General features: G+C 42.7%; 1 protein-coding gene across 2 annotated transcripts in view; it reads left to right on the top strand.

The window, feature by feature from the left end:
• The window catches only part of LOC126334511 (leucine-rich repeat-containing protein 15), a 143,407-nt gene that overhangs the window by 105,191 nt on the left and 14,807 nt on the right, over positions 1-23,409 (top strand). For both annotated transcript variants that reach the window (XM_049996860.1, XM_049996868.1), the window contains exon 2: positions 22,110-22,358. In XM_049996860.1, coding sequence (XP_049852817.1) covers positions 22,110-22,358 — 249 coding nt within the window. The remainder of the gene's footprint in view (positions 1-22,109; positions 22,359-23,409) is intronic.

Raw genomic sequence — 23,409 nt, 5'->3', positions numbered from 1 at the left:
AAAAGAAAAAAAAGAAAAAGAGAGAGTGTGTTTGTTGTCAACTTCACAACCCCTCTCCTTACACTACAGTTAAAGCGTAGAGAATAAAATGCTGCGTAGCTTAGCACAGCGAGAAGAAGGGCAGGGAAGCAGGATTCGTTTAGCCTACTTGGATTGGGCATAGCTCTGCTTGGATGCAAGTAAGGCAGCCTGCCCGTTGTGCTGCTAACGTGCGGCAGTTTGCGTGCCTGGCTGAGTCGAGCGTGGTCAGGTTAAAAGCGGAACGTGTCCTCTGGACTGAACCTACGTCGAACGTTGGACGATGATCGATGCAATACGCGCGAGTCCTAGCAAGTCGGAGATTACACAAGAATTCGAGGTTCGTTGATCAACAATGTATGTGGTGACTCTTCAGTATCGCAGAGATACTTTTTCCACAGACGTAAACTTCCGCACAGCTCGATCACTGGTGTTTGACGAACTTCTATACCAGGATTGTACGGAGGAAAATGGTACGCATAGCCTTCAGCAGACGACGACGGATTCGTCTTACAGCACCTTTCCGTTCTTTTGACCACTGAGATTATACCTTGAGGGTAGGCTGACTGCATCTAGGCGATGCCAGCACACAGGCCAGCCCACTCCTCATGAATAGCACATAGGGGATGTTCAGGTTAAAAGTTCTCATCCAATAGACGTACCACCACCAACACTTGTGCTCTGTACATAGACAGTCCTGAGAGATTTCAAATTTATCGACGACATTGCCGCAAAAGCTAAGTCAGAAACTTTACGCGTCCACCTCTTCTCCCATTGCCGATGGAGCACTGGTTGTGAAAATTTTATCCACTACCAAGATTCGAACCAGCTACCTCCGTGTCGAGCACTCTTCAAGTATTTGAACTTGCATGCTGTTTTCATCCCTCGGTCTCCTCTCACAATTTTTAGTCTGCACATTCCACTTCATTACCAAACTGACGATTTCTTGATGCCTCAGGAACTGTCATATGATCCAGTCCCTTCTCTTAGTCAAGTTGTCCCATAAAATTCTTTTTCTCCCATTTATATCAGTAAGCCTACCTCCTCGTCAAATTTCGATGTCTCCATCGAGTCTTCATTTCAGAAGCTTGTATTCTGTTCTTGTCGGAAATGCTTGCCGTCCAGATTTCACTTCCGTACATGACTGCATTTCAGATACCTTCAGAAAAGAGTTCCTAAAATTTAAATTTATATTAGATGTGCTATAACCAATCTACATTTTATATGCTCTGTCGTTAGGCCACCGTCTGTTATTTTGCTGGTCAAATTACTTTTAATGCCTCATTTATCGATCTAATTCCCTTCGCTTCGCCTGATTTAATACGACTACATTCCATTACTCTTGCTTTACTTTTGTTAATATTCGTCGTATAACCTCCTTACAAGAGACTATTCATCCCGTTCAACTGCTCATCAAATTTCTTCACAGTCACTGACACAATTACAGTGTCATCGACAAACTTACAAGTTTTTGTTTCTTCTCGATCAACTTTTAATTCCTTTTCCAAATATAGCCACAGATTCCTTTACTGCGTCGTCAGTATACAGATCGAATAACGTCAGGGAGAAATTATAACACTAAATCACTTCCTTGTCAATCACAGCTACAGTTTCATGGTTCAAATGGCTCTGAGCACTGCGCGACTTAACTTCTGAGGTCATCAGTCCCTTAGAATTTAGAACACGTAAATGAATTACAAACTACTGCGTGCACACGCTTTATTGAACATGTAAACGTCACTACAGATATTCTGAATTACGTTACGATTTGTTCGATATGTCTGCCATTATTGCCGATGATGTGGAGCAGGCGAATAGTGAAATTCTGCATGACCCGCTTAAGTGTCGGAACATCGATGCTGTCGATGATCTCCCAATGGCTGTTTTCAGCTCAGCAATGGTTTTTAGGCTATTTCTGTACATCTTGTCTTTAGTTTAACCCCACAAAAAGAAGCCGCATGTGTTCAGATCCGGAGAATATGGCGGCCCATCGATGTCCATGCCAATGGCCTTGGATACCTCAGAGCCAGGATGCGATCCCCAAAGTGCTCCTGAAAGACATCAAACACTCTCCTGCTTCGATGGGGTCGAACTCCGTCTTGCATGAACCACGTCTTGTCGAACTCACGGTCACTTTGGATAATGGGGATGAAATTATCTTCCAAAACCTTCACGTACCGTTCGGTAGTGACCGTGCCATCAAAGAATATCGCACCGATTATTCCGTGACTGGATGTTGTACACCACTGAGGACGAAGACACTTCTCGATCGTGAAATGCGTATTCTCAGTCCCCTAAATGCGCCAGTTTTGCTTATTGACCAACTTATCCAAATGAAAGTGGACTTCGTCGATAAACCAATCTATATTCACATCAGAGTCCTGTTCGTCAATTCTGTGGACAACAGTGACTGTGAAACACAACCGCTGCTCTGCAGTCCTGGGGTTTAATGGCTGATGGGTTTGAATTTTGTATGGGAGGAGATGCAGGCCTTCAATAACAATTTGTGGCAGTGTGTTCCAGATGATTCCCACCTATTATACAGCTCGTCTGATCGGTTTCGTGGAGCTGGTTTGAAACAAAGCGCGTGTTTTTTCGATGTTTCCACCCTTGTCGCACGATCAACGTTGGTAACACCATCATCACGAATACTACCCGTTCTCTCAAACTTGGGAATCAAATTCTTGATTGTTTGCACACTGGGACCGGTTGTCTTCAGCTAGAACTCGGTGTCAATCTTTGTTTGAGCCGCAGTTAGCCGGCCGCCGTGACATTTTCACATGCAAATGGCTGACAACAAGAAGGCTCGTGCGCATATGCATATTGATTCCCATCATGCCACGCGGCCAACCGTGCAGTTTGAACGTCCTAATGCAAACCGTTCACAAGCTATGACGATTTTAATTCACGTACACTACTGGCCATTAAACTGCTACACCAAGAAGAAATGCAGATGATAAGCGGGTATTCATTGGATAAATATATTATACTAGAACTGACATGTGATCATTTTCATGCAATTTGGGTGCATAGATCCTGAGATAACAGTTCCCAGAACAACCACCTCTGGCCGTAGTAACGGCCTTGATACACCTGAGCATTGAGTCAAACCGAGCTTGGATGGCGTGTACAGGTACACCTGCCCGTGCAGCTTCAACACGATACCACAGTTCATCAAGAGTAGTGACTGGCGTATTGTGACGAGCCAGATGCTCGGCCACCATTGAACAGACGTTCTCATCTGGAGAATGTGTTGTCCAGGGCAGCAGTCGAACATTTTCTGTATCCAGAAAGGCCCGTACAGGACCTGCAACATGCGATCGTGCATTATCCTGCTGAAATGTAGGGTTTCGCAGGGATCGAATGAAGGGTAGAGCCACGTGTCGTAACACATCTGAAATGTAACGTCCACTGTTCAAAGTGCCGTAATGCGAACAAGAGGTGACCGAGACGTGTAACCAACGGCACCCCATACCTTCACGCCGGGTGATACACAAGTATGGCGATGACGAGTACACGCTTCCAATGTGCGTTGACCGCGATGTCGCCAAACACAGATGCGACCATCATGATGTTGTAAACAGAACCTGGATTCACCCAGGTTCGTCGTTAAGTACACCATCGCAGGCGCTCCTGTCTGTGAAGCAGCGTCAAGGGTAACCGCAGACATGGTCTCCGAACTGATAGTCCATTCTGGTGCAAGCGTCGTCGAACTGTTCGTGCAGATGCATTGCAAACGTCCCCATCTGTTGACTCAGGGATGGAAACGTAGCTACACGATCCGTTACAGCCATGCCTGTCATCTCGACTGCTAGTGATACGAGGCCGTTGGGATCTAGCACGGCGTTCCGTATTAGCCTCCTGAACCCACCGATTCCATATTCTGCAAACAGTCATTGGATCTCAACCAACGCGAGCAGAAATGTCACGATACGATAAACCGCAATCGCGATAGGCTACAATCCGACCTTTATCAAAGTCGGAAACGTGATGGTACGCATTTCTCCTCCTTACGCAAGGCATCAAAACAACGTTTCACCAGGCAACGCCGGTCAACTGCTGTTAATGTATGAGAAATCGGTTGGAAACTTTCCTCACGTCAGCTCGTTGTAGGTGTCGCCACAGGCGCGCCAACCTTGTGTGAATGCTCTGAAAAGCTAATCATCTGCGTATCACAGCATCTTCTTCCTGTCGGTTTAATTTCTGGTCTGTAGCACGTCATCTTCGTGGTGTAGCAATTCTAATGGTCAGTAGTGAAGTTCGCGGGCCGCGGTGGTCTAGCGGTTCTAGGCGCTCAGTCCGGAACCGCGAGACTGCTACGGTCGCAGGTTCGAATCCTGCCTCGGACATGGATGTGTGTGATGTCCTTAGGTTAGTTAGGTTTAAGTAGTTCTAAGTTCTAGGGGACTGATGACCACAGATGTTAAGTCCCATAGTGCTCAGAGCCATTTGAACCAGTAGTGTAGTTCAGTAATTGTCAACCTGTATCTTCTAAAATTAACGGTGTGGTGAATTTGCCTCGCTTGTCCCTGCGTTTCTGCAGAACCCAAAGTAATCTTCGCCGAGGTCGGCTTGTACCTGTTTCCCCAGTCTTGTGTAACTTCGTGTCTGTGTTTCGCAGTCCTTCGGTTGCCGGTGCAGAAACTGAACTTCTCTCCGACGTTCGTGCCGTGCGAGAACGTGGTGTAGGTGCTCAGGGTTCCTCCACAGTAGTCGGACGGCTTGGGAACGGCAGGAGGCGGTCAGGCGGCCCTGCCTGTGCCACTGCAGGCTTTCCCAAAACCCCGCGGTTCGCCACTAGGCGCTCCCGCCGCTCTTCCAGAGAACGCGGTCACTTCACGAGTTTGCTGCCGCGCCCACCTCTGCTGCGAAATCGAGGCCCCGATAAGATAGGCGGCGGACCTTTGCGCCGCCAGATGACTCAAGCCGTGTCGCGCGTTCGTTACCAGGTGCGGCCGACCTGGCGTCCGTTGTCCTTCTGTTTCACACGCATTTCGTATACGCACCAAATGGTTCTGTTGATATTTTTCAAAATATCGGAAATCCGATGTATCGATATTAAAAAACATCAATACCAACTTAAGGCATATCGAGAAAAGGTATCGATGTATCGAAAGATATTATATCGACGCACCTGCCTATAAAAACTTCGTCTAAACATTGTAAATATACTGCTGGTTTTAGAACTGCGTAATTCATCCACAAAGGAAGTGTTCGTCGCGGGATCATTTAGTCGGCATTAGAGCGTTACAGTGGCAAAGATTACAAGAATGACGTTGCGTATCACGTAGAGGCTTACTACTGAAATCTGGAGAGTGTACACTTTCCGGGAAGAGTCGGACACAATATTAGTTCCTCCCACACACATCGCTGAGGCAATAGCAGCACGGCTGGTGAATGTGCGGCCACGGACAGTGTATTGATTATGTTGAGGTACATCAACAAGCTACCAGCCGCCCATCCACCTTACGGGAAGAATTGAAAGGAAAACGATGCTCGTTCACGCTTGGCGATAACCGCTTTGCCAGCAATGGTAACTGTGTGTAAGTGGCACGATAAAATGTTTCCGATGGGTCCGTCGTTCGCTTTCGTCATATATCGCATTTGTCCGGAACACCACACGTCGACTTCTGTTTTCTCATTTCTGACAACAGCAGTGAACTAGCAGTTGTACATGCTGCATTCACGTTCTAAGGCCCCCGATTTTTTTTTTCTAATTAACTACTCACCCGAAATCGATGATACTGGCGTTACTTCTCGACGTAATCGCCCTGCAGACGTACACATTTTTCACAACGCTGACGCCATGATTCCATGGCAGCGGAGAAGGCTTCTTTAGGAGTCTGTTTTGACAACTGGAAAATCGCTGAGGCAATAGCAGCACGGCTGGTGAATGTGCGGCCACGGAGAGTGTATTTCATTGTAGGAAAAAGCCAAAAGTCACTAGGAGCCAGGTCAGGTAAGTAGGGAGCATGAGGAATCACTTCAAAGTTGTTATCACGAAGAAACTGTTGCGTTAGCTCGATGTGCGGGTGCGTTGTCTTGGTGAAACAGCACACGCGCAGCCCTTCCCGGACGTTTTTGTTGCAGTGCAGGAAGGGATTTGTTCTTCAAAACATTTTCGTAGGATGCACCTGTTACCGTAGTGCCCTCTGGAACGCAATGGGTAAGGATTACGCCCTCGCTGTCCCAGAACATGGACACCATTATTTTTTCAGCACTGACAGTTACCTGAAATTTTTTTGGCGGCGGTGAATCTGTGGTCTTCCATTGAGCTGACTGGCGCTTTTTTTCTGGATTGAAAAATGGCATCCACGTCTCATCCATTGTCACAACCGACGAAAAGAAAGTCCCATTCATGCTGTCGTTGCGCGTCAACATTGCTTGGCAACATGCCACATGGGCAGCCATGTGGTCGTCCGTCAGTATTCGTGGCACTCACTTGGATGACACTTTTCGCATTTTCAGGTCGTCATGCAGGATTGTGTGCACAGAACCCACAGAAATGCCAACTCTAGAGGCGAAATGTTCAACAGTCATTCGGCGATCCCCCAAAACAATTCTCTCCACTTTCACGATCATGTCGTCAGACCGGCTTGTGCGAGCCCGAGGTGGTTTCGGTTTGTTGTCACACGATGTTCTGCCTTCGTTAAACTGTCGCACCCACGAACACACTGTCGACACATCCATAACTCCATCACCACATGTCTCCTTCAACTGTCGATGAATTTCAATTGGTTTCACACCACGCAAATTCAGAAAACGAATGATTGCACGCTGTTCAAGTAAGGAAAAGGTCGAAATTTAAGTATTTAAAACAGTTCTCATTCTCGCCGCTGGCGGTAAAATTCCATCTGCCGTACAGTGTTGCCATCTCTGGGACGTATTGACAACGAACGCGGCCTCATTTTAAAACAAGTGCATGTTTCTATCTCTTTCCAGTACGGAGAAAAAAAACCGGAGGCCTTAGAACTTGAATGCACCTCGTAGTGTTATAATTATGTAGTGAAGCTAAATGTTGCAGTTTCTGCTGGTATCGCTAGCACCTATTATGTGAGCATTTCCCTCATCCCTCATACGTCTCCGCACACCGGAAAGACTGATGCTGTCATTTAGATTTTTGTTCGTCATTTTCAGGGACCGTTTTTGAAGACGCCGATGTGTGAAGAAATTGTTTTTTTGCGCAAGTAGTGTGCTATTCACATCGGAAATCTTGTTATGCCATTCACACTGCCACTCCCCCCCCCCCCCCCCCCCCCCCCCCTGCAGTGCAATCGGACTACTTCTTTTGTACCACACATGCTTGCTTCACACAGTGAAGAGAAAAATTGGACTTGATGAAAGCTCAAAAAGGTAATACGACTCGTGCCCACAGTGAAAATAAAATTATGTTCTAATACAATTTCAAAAGAACAACTTCAAATATTTACCAAAAATTGTGGAAAAAATATTATATAAAAAGGTTTGACAGTTGATACTGCCATTTGCCTGTCGATACATCTTTGTGCGTTGTGCCGCTGACATATATCGATATTCTTTGTGAATGATATCGATATACCTGTATACCGGTATTTTATCAACAGGCCTACTACCATTCAGTCAGTAGCCTATTTAATGTTTTGAAAACAACCCTAGACGGCGGTGCAGGGATCTGCGTGTACATTATGAAGCGCAAGCCATCTAACGGTATGTGGCAGACGGTACCACTAACTGATTCCCCTTCCCTGTTCCACTCGTGAATGGCGCCTAGGAAAAGTGATTGTCGGCGAGTCCCTGTATTGGCTCTAATATCTCGAATTTTCTCGTCGTTGTCATTTCGCGAGATGTATGTGGGAGGAACTAATATTGTGTCCGACTCTTCCCGGAAAGTGTGCACTCTCCAGATTTCAGTAGTAAGCCTCTACGTGATACGCAACGTCATTCTTGTAACCTTTGCCACTGTAACGCTCTAATGCCGACTAAATGATCCCGCGAAGAAACGCGCCGCTCTTCTTTGGTTCTTCTCCATCTCTTCTATCAGTCCTGCTTGGTAAGTATCCGATATTCATGAATGATACTCAAGAATCGGTCGAACACTTCCTTTGTGGATGAATTACATTTGCCGGCCGGAGCGGCCGAGCGGTTCTAGGCGCTTCAGTCTGGAACCGCGCGACCGCTACGGTCGCAGGTTCGAATCATACCTCGAGCATGGATGTGTGTGATGTCCTTAGGTTAGGTAGGTTTAAGTAGTTCTAAGGTCTAGGGGACTGATGTCCACAGATGTTAAGCCCCTTACTGCTCAGACCCATTTGAATCTTTCTAGCATCTGCTTTTCCTACTATTTACCTATTTCGTCGTACCACTTAAGGTCGCTCTGGACAGTTACTCCTAGATATTTTACGGAAGATACTGTTTCCAGCAGTTTGTCACCAATAGTGTAGTTGTACCGCAGTGGATTTCTTTTCCTGCTTATGCGCAATACGTTATATCTATTTACATTCGAGGTCGACTGCATCAGGCTGCACCATTCATCAGTCCGCTGCAAATGGATACTGTTTTCTGGCATTGCTACTTACTTATAGAGGACTACATCATCTGCGAACAGTCTTAAAGACCATCCGACGCTTTGTACTGCATAACAGTGTGTCCAGACATGAGCTGTGTGTAACAAGAAACGTTATTAATTCGACCAGGCGACATGTTTTCATTGATCGTTGGGCACCCACTACGGTCGTATTTGACGATTCTTAGATGTCATCTGGTGCAGAGCCTTATGTTCGACAATGTGCATTAAACGGTGCGCTTTGATACCGTTTGTTCCTTCGTCCCCTGTCTACAGAGGAGGAAACCCTGAGACCTACACGTTCTGTGGTATGCCGTGGACGTCCAATGCCGCGTCACCTACTTGTGATCTCACAATCCTTCAACCTTTTTCCACACATCAGTGGTCCTCGACCTTTCTGGTACCATTGCTCCTGAGTGCAATCAGATATAGATACTTCGTCCCCTTCGCCCTCCATCATCAACATTAGCGCTTAACTCAACTTTGGAATAAATAGAATTTTCTTCGTACGTTTCCATTTTTTAAAATTACGAAAGATGAAAGATATTTAGTTTATGTAGGTGTTTTATTATACCACGAACTAATAAGGCAATGAGACAATTGGTACTGCTTATTTCTAACTACCTTTATTTTTCCAAAAGAATTCCAGTCCCTGGTACATTGCGACTGCTACCTTCAACTCTTCCTCAGAGAAGGGAGCTATCTGTAGTGACAGTGAACACTTCTTACAAGACGTATTTCCTGAACACCCATTCCTCTCCCAAGCGACACTCCATCACTCAGACGTTGCACCCCCTCCCCATTTAAAATCAACGAAATTAATAAAATGTGTGCACTATACTTAGACCCAATGCTTGTAAATCACTTGAGCGTTGGCATCCTTACATCTGGACAGACGGAAATTGGAAGACATTAGCTGCCAATGCTTTGTGTCCGACCACTGACAATAATAATAATAATAATAATAATAAGACGAAGAAGAAGAAGAAGAATAGTATTGTGTAGCCCTTATAGCAGTATAGTACCCATTACGTAGTAGTTAATGTTGTGTTCTGCTAGCAGTTATAAGGGGCGATCAAAAAGTATCCATTTGAGGCCATTGCTGCAGCGTATATGCAACATATCACGACTCATGTTGGTACAGCGGTAGTGCTGAGGGTTAAGGGCAGCCGCTGTAGGGGAAATGCCGAGCGCTGGAAGGCAAATGCCATTCTAAACTGAAGCCTACACTCATATTTTTAGTAAACATTAAGTGGAGCCCATGCACGTGCACACTTGCATGGCGATAATTCTAAAAGATCTACTGTCATCTCTGCTTTGGTTAGTATCTAAAAAGAATTCCGCTGAAAATGCAACAAAAGCCGCGATTTATTTTCGTTTGGCTTCTTAACCGTTTATAACATTCAGAGACGCGTATGAGTGGTGAATTTTGAGTAAAACCTACATTTCTCTTCTCGCCATGTTACAGTTCGTTTCTTTTGCCGAAATAGTGGAGCTACAGATGCAACTGCGACAGAAATCTGAGACAGTGGTTTATTAAGTTTAATAAGTGAGTAACTGACGACAAGTAAGGCCAATAGCTTATGAAAAAGCACATCCTCAACACAAAAATAAACATTAGTCTCTTCATTGCGTTGTTCCAAAATCTACCAAAAAATGGGTTCAAATGGCTCTGAGCACTATGGGACTTAACTTCTAAGGTCATCAGTCCCCTAGAACTTAGAACTACTTAAACCTAACCAACCTAAGGACATCACACACATCCATGCCCGAGGCAGGATTCGAACCTGCGACCGTAGCGGTCGCGCGGTTCCAGACTGTAGCGCCTAGAACCGCTCGGCCACCCCGGCCGGCCCAAAATCTACAGCATTTCTCATTGCACCAGCTATCAGTGGCTCTTAAAATCTACAGTCTTTCATCGAAAAAGTCTGTAGTTAGTGGAACAACACAGTAGGTACTGAAAATTTGTGTAATAATCATGTAGCAAAATACTCTCCTCTTTCTGTGCTATCATTTGACAAAATTTCATTTCGATATCTCATATCGTTTATGAAAGATCAGGAAGATCAATTTTCTCGAGAGTGGTGACAGATAGAGATGTCCACCCAAGTCTAAAGAAAAGTTTCAATATGTTAGCGAAATTTCGTACACAACAAGATGTTATGTAATATGCGCCAAACGCAAAATCATAGCGACCCCTGTTGTTCATTACATACTTTTACGAAATTCATGCACTGTCTTACTTAACTGCAAATATCACAATAACTGTGGCCATTAACGAAATGATGGGGATATCATCATGAAGCTGATATAAAAAGCTATTAGCAACGCGGAAAAGAACATTTTTAACCGAATAGCTTCTGTAAAATCGTTTGAGAAAGACTGAAGGGCGTGTGCGTCGATTCTGTCATAGCAGCTCATCGCTGGCCTGCCGAAAGCAGGAAATAATGTTGGCTTCCCCTTCCAAACAAACGAATGAACTCGTCCAGCGCTTTGGACGGAAATTGGTCACTGCGCATCAGGCAAGGGATTGTTGTGACATTCGTGTATTTCCGACGTGCATGCTGAAAATTCGGAAACGTGAACTATGGCGATGTTACTATCAAATGCACCCAAACAGGACCAACGTGTTATTATTACTTTGTCGGCTGCCGAAGGACAAACATCGGAAAATATCCATCGGAGAATGGAGAATGTCTGTAGGGCTGTACGTCTGCCGAAAACCACCATTGTGGTATGAGGCACTAACTCCCGTGCTGGTCGGTATTCGACACAAGATCTGAAAGGACAGCATCACCTGGCAGACTCCAGTGGGACACACTCGACCACCCGCCCTTAAGTCCTGACCTGTCTCCGTGCGAATATCACACCTTCGGTCCCTTAAAAAAAGGCATTGAAGGGTCGACATTTCCTGTCGGACGAGGATGTGCAACAGGCAGTTAAGGACTTGTTGCCGCGGCAGGACAAGCAATTTCCAGTCTATTGCGGGAATTACTTAGAACTCGAGAAAGTATTTAAATGAGACATTCAGCATATGTGACTGATATGTTTCAGTTGTAGTGTCATAGATGCATCGTACAAAGAGTATAGTAGTGTAGTGGATGGACAATGTTCATACTTTCCTTTCACAAGCTGCAACAACCAACACATTGTGGCCGAGCGGTTCTAGTCGCTTCAGTATGGAACCGCGCGACCGCTACGGTCGCAGGTTCAACTCTTGGCTCGGGCATGGATGTTTGTGGTGTTTTTAGGTTAGTTAGGTTTAGGTAGTTCTAAGTTCTAGGGGACTGATGACCTCAGATGTTAAGTCCCATAGTGCTCAGAGCCATTTCCAACACATTGTGTCGTATGTTAGTGTAAGTATCTGGAAAAAATATAATTATTGATAACCTTTGTAATCAATAACGCAATCGTACGAAATAGTGGTAATGGTAATGATGTCTCAAAAATAATTTTGTTTCGATATTACACCTGAGGTGTAAATAATTACCGCCAGACCGGGAACCACTGCCATAGATACTCACGGCAGTAACACGTGAGCAGTCGAGTACATTAGCTCCTCTTTCGAGATGCTCTGTCCAAGGCCGCAAGAATCTTGTCATTTGCCAGAGTCGAAACCCTGTGGATTTCCCTGTTTCTGTACCACCATCGCTAGAATGATTCATTTTCGACCTTTACGGTCAGTCGAATTATTCCCCATTCTTCCGTGCCCCGTCCTATATACGGTACTTTCTTACCACGTCTTTCCCGTAGCCCAAGCAGTAGGCGTCCAAACTCACGATGGGCAGTCTGGAAAGTAGAGAGGAGTGCAGCATATCAGAATATGACGATACGGATCGGGGGTAGCTGCTCACTTGATTAATGGATCCTCCTCAATTTATGTGATAAAAGGTAAGTAGCTCCAGCCTCGGTTTCGCAGTCCATTCTTCTAACGAAAGGGAACACTGGCATTGCTGCTTCATGCTGATACCCGTGTCCAGTACTTCCGCATGTACGCGCAAGCCCATGGTGACGTAAATGCAGCTGTTGTTCCCCCTTCCGCTGACGCAAGCGCAGCACCGATAGCGAATGCAGTACTTGTGAGGCGTCCAAATGCAGCTCCGAGTGCCCATTTGCAAGCAACGGACACGACGCCCAAAAGCAAAGAGCCCGTCGCCCAACGCAGTGAGAGGCAGTGGCTGCCGCGCAGGGCTGAATTAAACACACAGACTAAGTAACAAAATTCAAAAGTATACAAACGTTTCTTCGAATACATAAAACAAAACACAAACTGGAATTCTGTGAAAATACTAAAACAATGGAAACAGCCAATTTAACTGGACATATTGTGAACGTCTACTAAATTTTCAGCAAAACTAATACTGAAACAGTAAAACAGATCACGTTCTAAAAGAAGATCTGTAAGAAATACTACGGTTACACTTAACATAAAATGCAAAATAGTGTAGGTAGTGGGGAGCAGGAGTGGTAATTACGACGATAAATAATCACTCGCACTCCCGTCACTTACTATGAATACCTTTATTCTCGCACCGGAAACACAATGCGTTTAGCATAGGGCGCATACTACGGAGAACTGATCTGCCAAAGATACAGTTGTTCTGCGATTTATTGAGGGGTAGAGCCAGTGGTTCTACGCCCTCACAATAGAAAAGTTTTGACAGAAAATTAATAACTTGAAGTTTGACCAGATAGAAAAATCAAGAAGCTTGGTACTACTTGATTGGATCACAGGTAAAGAATCAGTACTGAAGAATGAAAGTAATATGGGCGCCAAAGAAGAGTAAAAGGAAAATTCTGAAATGCAATTCATTGTACATTTTGTAGTTCAGAAAGGCAGAACAACAATTATAATAAAACTTTAGAATAAGTTTCTTCATTAGAATTTGCACAGTTGGATAGAAGAGACGGTGATGACCAAATTGCATGTCATTGTTTCATTCTGAATCTGCAGTGTCTTTATATTACAATAGCAAACTATTCATTGTTCATCTGGAGGTTGAGGATGATAAATATAGGCGACATTTTTGGTCAGCACTAGTGGGTCACATATTCATACTATAAACTGTACATTACTCACAGCTCTCCTAGGTGACATGCTTATAACAAAAACTTTCTCATTTTGACTCCAAGAAATACATCACCAAGTGACCTTTGTCAAAACATCATTAAGGTGATCTTTGAATTTTTCAGAATTTTTGATTCATGTGATGTGAATTGCAGACAGAAAAACAGTGCTGATACTTGAGACTGGGGAACATAAGCAGTTCGTTAAGCTTAAGCTTTCTCAGAGTCTCTCAGATAAATCACAGTTTGCAGATAGCTGCTGGTGATGCAGGATTTGTGTTTTCCCATTATCTATGAGGTGTGATCAAAGAGTCCAGAATTGGTATGTCAGTCTCACAAAATCACCATGAGCATTGAGGCAATCATCCCACCAATGCACCAGGTTGAAGATACCTATTTGGTAATACATCGTGTTGTACTTGTGAAGAAGTCCATAAATGCCTCGTGCATGTCCTCATCCAGCAGAAATTGCTGACCTTTCAAGGCTCTTTTTAAGGGACTGAAGGTGTAATTTCACATGAGGAGAGATCAGGACCCATGTGAGGCTGGCCTCCCAAATACACCTGCAGCTTGTGTTGAATTGCAACCAACACATAACCTGGCACACCATTCTACAATGGTGGTTCTTGACACTCATGCTGCCCCACACACATTCTTAATTCTCCAATAGATGTCCATTGCTGTTTCTACTTTAGCAGCCAAGAAAAGAATAACAGTACATTGGTCCCGTTGAGCTGCATTTGGTAATAAAATTGCCAAAGTTCACTTTCCCACTTCTACCACACACGCGTTGGAAAGACTTCAATGCCACACTAATCCATTGCTTACATGTGGGTATTTACATATACGCACATCAGAGTCATGCTTCATTGCATATATGCTGCAGCAATGATCTCAAATGGAAACTTTTTGACCACCCCTTGCACTATTCTAAACAAGTAGAAAAGACAAAATATTTGTCTTCACCATGAAACGTCACACTGTTACTATGTAAAACATCTGTAGCCATGGTAATGGCCTCAGTCTGGCAAGGAGAATTCACAAGTGTTTCTCCAGGCATGTCATGGCCAGCTGAACATGCTCATTGATGATTAGATCTTGTAGGGCTACCAAACTGTAGGGATGTTCATTGCTACTTTCCACCTGCTGTTCCAGATAATCCCAGACATGTTCTATAGGATTCAGATTGGGCATTTAGCAAGATTTTTGAGGCATGGTAGCTTTTTGAGGTGTGTTCATCGAAACCAGGAACATGTCTATATAGCTCTATTCTTATCAGAAGACAGGAGTGTCTGCAGCATAGTCATCAGGAAAGAAGGAGAACAAAGAGAAATATTTGGTTACCAAGTACATTACCTTCATTAACTTTCACAGTAAGCTGAATGGGGGAGCTCAAGGCATATTAGTACAAAAAAAAGACACCCACAAAACATCATAGAAGTACCACCAGGCTGAACTACCCCCTTCTCATACTTCAGGTTAAAAGCCTAATAGGGCGGTGGTTCACTTGAAGTTTTATTTTATTTGTTTATTTACACATCAAGTTCCATAGAACCAAATTGAGGAGCAAATCTCCAAGGTTATGGAACGTGTCAGTACATGAAATTACAACGTAAGAGTAATAACAGATTAAAATAAAATGTATATGAACCCAAAAAAATTAAAGACATAAGTTTAAGTAAACACAATCAACAATACAACATAAGAATCAGCTTAATTTTTTCATGAATTCATTGACAGAATAGAAGGAGTGACCCATGAGGAAACACTTCAGTTTCAATTTGAAAGCACGTTGATTACTGCTAAGATTTTTCAATTCTTGTGGTAGCTTATTTAAAATGGATGCAACAGTATACTCTACACCTTTCTGCTCAAGAGTTAAGGAAGTTCAATCCAAATGTAGGTTTGATTTCCGCTGAGTATTAACTGAATGTAGATGCTTATTGTTCGGAATGAGCTGATATATGTTAACAAGAAATGGCAGTAAAGAATAAATATATTGAGAGGCCAATGTCAAAATACACAGATCCTTGAACCAGGGTCAACTAGAGGTTCATGTACTTACACCACTTACTGCCTGAACCAACCATATCTGAGCCAAAAATTTCCTTTTAGAATAGGAACTGTTCAGTTTCACTAATCATACGAACATTCTGTGAAATTAAAACATCAGATTTTGTTGAATTGTTTGTTAGAAACTGTAAAAACTTAGTATTGCTGTGGTTTACCTTTAGTTTATTTTGTACAAGCCATGAACTTCTGTCATGAACTGCACTATTTGAAACTGAGCCAATGTTGCTCACAACATCCTTTATTACCAAGCTAGTGTCATCGGCAAACAGAAATATTTTAGACTTACCCATAATACTAGAGGGGTACCCCACTCAGACCCCACATCGCAGCCATTCCCAACTCTGTGGATGACCTTTTGCTGTATGTTGCTAAAGTAACCTAACCAATTGTGAGCTGCTCCCCATATTCCATAATGGTCCAACTTCTGGAGCAATATTTTGTGATCAACACAAACGAACGCCTTAGTTTAATCAATAAATGTGCCTAGCATTTGAATCCTTTTGTTTAACCCATCCAGTACCTCACAGAGAAAAGAAAATATGGCATTTTCAGTTGTTAAATGACTTCTAAAGCCGAACGTACATTTGACAGCAAATTGTAGGATATAAACTTTAGCAAACACTGATGGCATAGAAATAGGTCTAAAATTGTCTACATTATCCCTTTCCGCCTTTTTATAAAAGCGGCTTTACTACTGAGTTCTTTAATCATTCAGGAAACTGAAAACAGGGCTAACATGTGCAGCACAGTACTTAAATATTCAGCTAGGCACTCCATCACATCCATGAGAGTCCTTAGTCTTTAGTGATTTAATTATTGACTCAATCTCCCCCTTGTCTGTGTCACAGAGGAGTATTTCAGATATCGGTCTTGGAAAGGCATTTGCTAAGGGAGTTATATGATTCCCTGCAGAAACTAAATTTTTATGTAATTCACCAACAATTCTCAGAAAATGATTGTTAAATATTGTACATATATCTGATTTATCAGTAACAGAAATATTTTTACTTTGCACTGATTTTATATCTTCGGCCTTGTGCTGCTGACCACACACTTCCTTCAACCATATGGTTTTAATTTTATCCTGTGAATTAGCTATTCTGTTTGCTTACCACATAGTCTTTGTCTTCCTAATAACATTTTAAGCACCTTTCAATACTATTTGTAATGGGCAACTGTAGCTTGATTGTGACTACTTCTAACATTCTGATATAATTCCTGTTTGTTCTTCATGATATCCTTATCCCACTTGTCAGCCACCAAGGCTGCCTTTTACTGCTAGTACCCTGTTTAGAACATTCTAATTGAAAGTAACTCCCAAAGAGCATGTGTTAAGGAAAGCATTATATTTGTCATCTATGTTATTGGCACTTTAAACATCCTGCCACTCTTGTTCCTTGATGAGGTTTGAAAAACTCTCTATTGCCGATGGTTTAATTTTCCTGCATAGTTTGTAATTATATGTGACATTTGTTTGAGTACAAAAACCTTTTAGTGTTAAAATTTGTGCATCATGATCTGAAAGGCCATTCAACCTTTTACTAACAGAATGCCATATAGTAATGAAGAATGAATAAAAATATTGTCAATGGCTGTGCTACTTTCCTTTGCACCCTAGTTGGAAAAAACACAATCTGCATCAGGTCACATGGATTTAGGAGATCTACCAACATCCTTTTTCTTGCACAATCATATGCAAAGTTAATATTGAAGTCACCACATATATCTAATTTCTGGTACTTTCTATAAAGTAAATCATGAACCCTCTCTACTTTGAGCAGAAATGCTCTGAAGTCAGAGTTATGGGACCTATAAACAACAAAAATTAGAAGTTAAGTTTCACTAAATTCAACTTCCCCGGCACAACATTCAAATATCTACTCAGTGCAGTGCCATGATACATCTATGGACTCAAATGCAATACTGTTTTTTACGTACATGGCCGCTCCCCTACTCCTCAAGGAACTCCTTGAAAAACAGCCAGCTAATCTGTATCCTGGTAAAGGAAGCCTCTGAATTGTCAAATTATTTAAGTGGTGCTATGATACACCAATAATTTCAGAGTCAACATCAATAAGCAGTTCACTAATCTTATCTCTAATACCTCTTATATTTTGATGAAATATGCTAATTCCTTCTCTACTTGAAAACATAATGTCCTCTGAAGGTGACTGCTTAGTTAGAGGGACTTCCTTTAAGCAGGTATACCTATCAGCTGACTTCAATCTAAAAAAGATGCAGCTCTAACACCAACTACTACAGCAATTTTTCCATGAGTGATCCCACCACCACGCACTACACCGTCATCTATTAGCTTTGTCAGCCTCCCTTTCCCATAACTGTTGAGGTGCAAGCCATGCCTAGTGAAACCCAATCTACTGGTAGACTCAACTGGCACCACTGCAATGTGATCCTTGTCCTCTGCCATCAGTGTCTTCTCCAGCCCCATGTTAACATGCCTAACAGCCGCTGTCATGCACTGAAACAGACACACGAAATGCACATTAGTGCCACCAGTTTGAGTACCTATCTTTACCAAGTCACCACCTACATTATATTCCCCATCCCTATCAAGACTGTTCCCAGCTCCACCCACGTGATCCTCCTCCATAAAATTCTTACATATCTCCCCTATGCTGTCAGTCACCTGAGCCAACCCTGCACTAGACTTCACAATGCTGGTGACCTGATACTAACTCCCAATACTTCCTGCAACTGCTGGTCCACAGCTCTACCATGCGAACTTACCTAGCAGAGGCCTCCTGACTGCTGAGGATTGCTGCATGTTTCTGACACCTACAGCTACAAGATGCTCCTCTCCACTCAGCTCTGACAGATGGTCATATCTATTGCACATACGCAAAGTTTAACTGTTTGAATATCTCCACCGCCTAGCTGCCTTCTTGCCAATTGACATACCCCAGCACCCTTCACCCTCCTCAACCTTTCTAGTTCCTTGTTTGCGTATTATAACTGCACCTGAAGGGCACAGATCTTACACTCCTGCTCTTCTATCAACTTATTTCTACTACAGATTCTGCATTCCCAGGAGAGGATCTCGCTAGAATGCCCACTATTTACCCCGCTGCATCCCCCCGCCCCCATTGAAAATACTTTGAACAAATCCCACACCATAACCCATTACTAACAAACCTATGACAGAGCCCACACTTCTCACTCATGGTAAAATTTTACAGTTACTGGGGGAGAGAGTAAGAAAAAGAGAGAGAGAGAGAGAGAGAGAGAGAGAGAGAGAGAGAGAGAGAGAGAGAGAGAGAGAGATCTACATTACTTGATTTCAGTTACGACAGTAGTTTTGGATCATTTCAAAATATGCAAACTTGTGACTGGTTGGACCACACTAAGTACACATTTAAGATGTGCAGCCATATGTACAGCTGTGATCAGTGGCGTTTTGAAAGGTACCAGACTCCAGTCCCTGTCAAGTAAGGTCTTTTTATTATCACTTTCTTATGATATGTTACATGTCTGCAAATGGAACACCATTTCTTATAGACAAGTTCAACAGCCCATATTTGTTCATCAACAAATTGGACAACTACATTTACAGTGTGTTCATCTACATGTCCAAACACATTAACTGCATTTTGCCATGCCGTCTCATCTCTGTGTTGACCCAACTCACTGTTGCTGATTGGCACTTAACTTCACCGCCATCAAATATGTCAGAAGTGGAGGGTCACATCATGGCATGCTACTAGTTGTACACCACATAGTATTCCAAACTGATAAACTTATCAACAGAAATAATCAATTTTTGACAATGCAGTATAATTGGATAGATAAAAGAATCCACTCACCAGGCAGCAGCAGGAGAAAACATGTGACAGTTATGGAAATGTGCAAGCTTTCAGAGCCAGTGGTCTCCTTCTTCTGGAATAGGACTGAATGGAAAGAAAGAGGGATGAAGGAAAATGACTGCTGATCCTTAGAAAATGGTAGCTTTTCTGCGAGTCTCCCCAGTCCTTATCCTTCATCGTTCTTTGCTTTCCTTCAACCCTTCTATTGGAAGAAGCAGCCACTGGCTCTGAAGGCTTGCATATTTCCAAAACTTTTACATATATTGTCTTGTGCTGTTAGCAGGTGAATAGATCTAATTAGGTTGCAGTTTCAAAATATTTTATGAGTTTAGTTCCACTGGAGGACTTAGTGTGCTTCTGACTGGTCTTTTATCACAGATATTATACTAAAATGATAAATGTGACCTCAGCATACAAACTAGTGCTCTGCATTTCAGGACAGGTATCACCTCTTGGGAAAGAGTTCACTACATAGTTATTTAATGGTATTATGAAGCTGACACCAGTTTGAGTCTTTGTTTTTCTGTACTTTCAGTTTTCAATGTTTCCTTGATACACTGCTATTTCCCAATCTACCTCAACTCATTCTTTGTCATTGCTCAAGTTTTTCTCGCTTTGTCTATAAATGCAAGTAAGTTAGTTGCAAATCAGTATTTCATAACAGTAGACTTTTTGTCATGCAAACGATATGTCTCCTATTAAATTAATACCTTCTTTGCACCTCCCTTGTTATTTACATTTGCATGCTAAACAACATAATTGTTTATGTATATTAAAAACAAAGATTCCAAGACTTACCAAGCAGGAAAGCAGGAGCGGAAAGACTTACCTTAGGGGGGAAAAAAGGACAGGTGTACACTCGTACACACACACATATCCATCCGTACATACACAGACACTAGCAGATATTTGTAAAGGCAAAGAGTTCGGGCCTTTGCCTTTACAAATATCTGCTAGTGTCTGTGTATGTGTGGATGGATATGTGTGTGTGTGCGAGTGTACAACTGTCCTTTTTTCCCCCTAAGGTAAGTCTTTCCGCTCCTGGGATTGGAATGACTCCTTACCCTCTCCCTTAAAACCCACATCCCTTAGTCTTTTCCTCCCCTTCCCTCTTTCCTGAAGAAGCAACCATCAGTTGCAAAAGCTAGAAATTCTGTGTGTGTGTTTTATTTATTGTGCCTATCTACCGGGACTTTCCCGCTTGGTAAGTCTTGAAATCTTTGTTTTTAATATATTTTTCCCATGTGGAAGTTTCTTTCTATTTTATTTACATCATCATTAATTGTTTATTTACCTATACTGCCTTTCCTCCAATTGCAGTTTCAACAGTTTTATTCCAAATTATTTGCTGAAAGCAAGTTTCATGACATCAGCTGCAATAGGTATAGATGTATTACCCAGTTGCGACACATGAAAATTTGTGCTAGACTGGGACTCATATCCATTGCAGCAAATGTCATCAAATTTGTATTCAGTGAAGAATCTGGAATAGTATTGTTCAGCTTCTGACCACCAAATCATATGAGGGGTGTGCTGAAAAGTAATGCCTCCAAATTTTTATGTGAAACCTCTTACAGCTTTTTAAATGAGACAAATGTTATTAACATTCTAAATATTTATTTTATATGTCTACATATTTATTTCTCAACATTGCCACCTCACTGATGAACATCTTTCTGCCAATGAGAAAATAGTTTGTTGATACCATCACTGTTGAACGTCTGACTCTGTTGATGCAGCCACAGCCTCATCTGTGCTTGCTCCATTTCATCACTTTTAAACTGAAGACCTTGACAGTATTATTTAACTTTGGAAACAGATGAAAATCAGATGGGGCCAAGTCAGACTGTATGGAGGCAAATCAATCACAGTGAATCCAAGGTGTTGAATTGTTGCAGATATCACAGTGGTCATGTATGTTCTGGCAATTTCATTGTGAGTGAGAGGGTGCTCTGTATGGGCAAACTCATTGAATTCAAAACTTAATTAAAGCACTCTGTTTCTCATGCAGTGACATAGTTAGGCTACATACCTCCATGTTAAATGCTACAATTTGGAGCCCTCTGGTGACAGAGGGAGCCATTATTTTCTAGCATGCCCATATGTCGAAGTTCAGAAGTTTATTGAGCTTGCTTTTGCTACAAGTCATAACTTTCTTCTATTTGTTGTTCTCACTTGTTCTGCATATCACAACTTCTTTCTCATGTTAAGAAAGTATCTTAATTAGGTCATTCATATGGGTTGTTTGTATAACTGGTATTAGGTCTGAAATGGCATCAAAAGATGATCTAGTAAAATGTAGTTTAGATTCCAAATCTGGAGTATTTTTCTAATCTAGTTTTTTTTGCTGATAGTCATGATTCATAGCATTGGTTTGTTTCTACAAAATGGCTGTACAGCTTCAGCAACATTATCAGTGGAACAGATGTTTAAAATATTAAAAACATCAGCTGTTATCACTATGTATCTTTAAGTGAAGTGTTTTAGTTTCCTGTTGATGAAGGTTAATTATTATTACATAGCATTACTATATTGGTAGCATTTCCTCTGTTGCAAAACTTAATTGTACTCGGTATTCTCCTTTGCAGATGCGGCAGTTGTATCTGCTGCTGTTGGTAGGGTTGGCACTGGCGGCAGACCCACTGTCGTCATGCCCAGAGGACTGTGTGTGCACGCGGCGAGCTGGGCTCTCTGAGATGGTGGCACGCTGCACCAAGTTAGACCCAGCAAGGCAGGTGTTTGCTGCCGAGGTGCGTCATCTTCACGTGAGTGGCGTCCCCAAGGAACACGGCATAGTGCTCGACCATGACACCTTCAAGAGGATGGGACTGCAGCAGGTGACTAAATTTTCTCATGTTGAGACTACTGAAGGGTGATCTGTTTTAATTGATAAAAATGATCCAATAGCCAGTACTGCATAAAATATTTCTTTATTTAAGACAACCAGTTTCCACAGACTTTGATGTAATCTTCAGGTCTGTAAGAAAGTGCATACAGGGTGAGTCACCTAACATTACCACTGGATATATTTCGTAAACCACATCAAATACTGACGAATCGATTCCACAGACCGAACGTGGAGAGAGGGGCTAGTGTAATTGGTAACCTAAAGTTGACGCTTGAGTACCACTCCTCCACTGTTCGATCGTGTGTATCAGAGAGCACCGAACTATGTAGGGATCCAAAGGGAACGGTGATGGACCTTAGGTACAGAAGAGACTGGAACAGCACATTATGTCCACATGCTAACACCTTTTTATTGGTCTTTTTCACAGACACACATGTACATTACCATGAGGGGTGAGGTACACGTACACACATGGTTTCCATTTTCAATTACAGAGTGGAATAGAGTGTGTCCCGACATGTCAGGCCAATAGATGTTCAGTGTGGTGGCCATCATTTGCTGCACACAATTGCAATCTCTGGCGTAATGAATGTCGTACAAGCCACAGTACATCTGGTGTAATGTCGCCGCAGGCTGCCACAATACATTGTTTCATATCCTCCGAGGTTGGAGGCACATCACCACATCACGGTACACATTCTCTTTTAATGTACCCCACAGAAAGAAGTCCAGATGTGTAAGGTCAGCAGAATGGGCTGGCCAATTTATGCGTCCTCCACGTTCTATGAAATGCCCGTCAAACATCCTGTAAAGGGTCAGTCTAGTGTTAATTGCGGAATATGCAGATGCACCATCATGCTGATACCACATACGTCGATGCGTTTCCAGTGGGACATTTTCGAGCAACGTTGGCAGATCATTCTGTAGAAACGCGATGTATGTTGCAGCTGTTTGAGCCCCTGCAATGAAGTGAGGACCAATGAGGTAGTAACCATTGATTCCGCACCATACATATACAGTCCACGGTCACTGTCGCTCTA

Source organism: Schistocerca gregaria, chromosome 1 (genome assembly GCF_023897955.1).
Source record: "Schistocerca gregaria isolate iqSchGreg1 chromosome 1, iqSchGreg1.2, whole genome shotgun sequence".
Lineage (NCBI taxonomy): Eukaryota > Metazoa > Arthropoda > Insecta > Orthoptera > Acrididae > Schistocerca > Schistocerca gregaria.
Note: the sequence above shows the minus strand (reverse complement) of the source record. Positions and strands in the feature narration are given on the sequence as shown.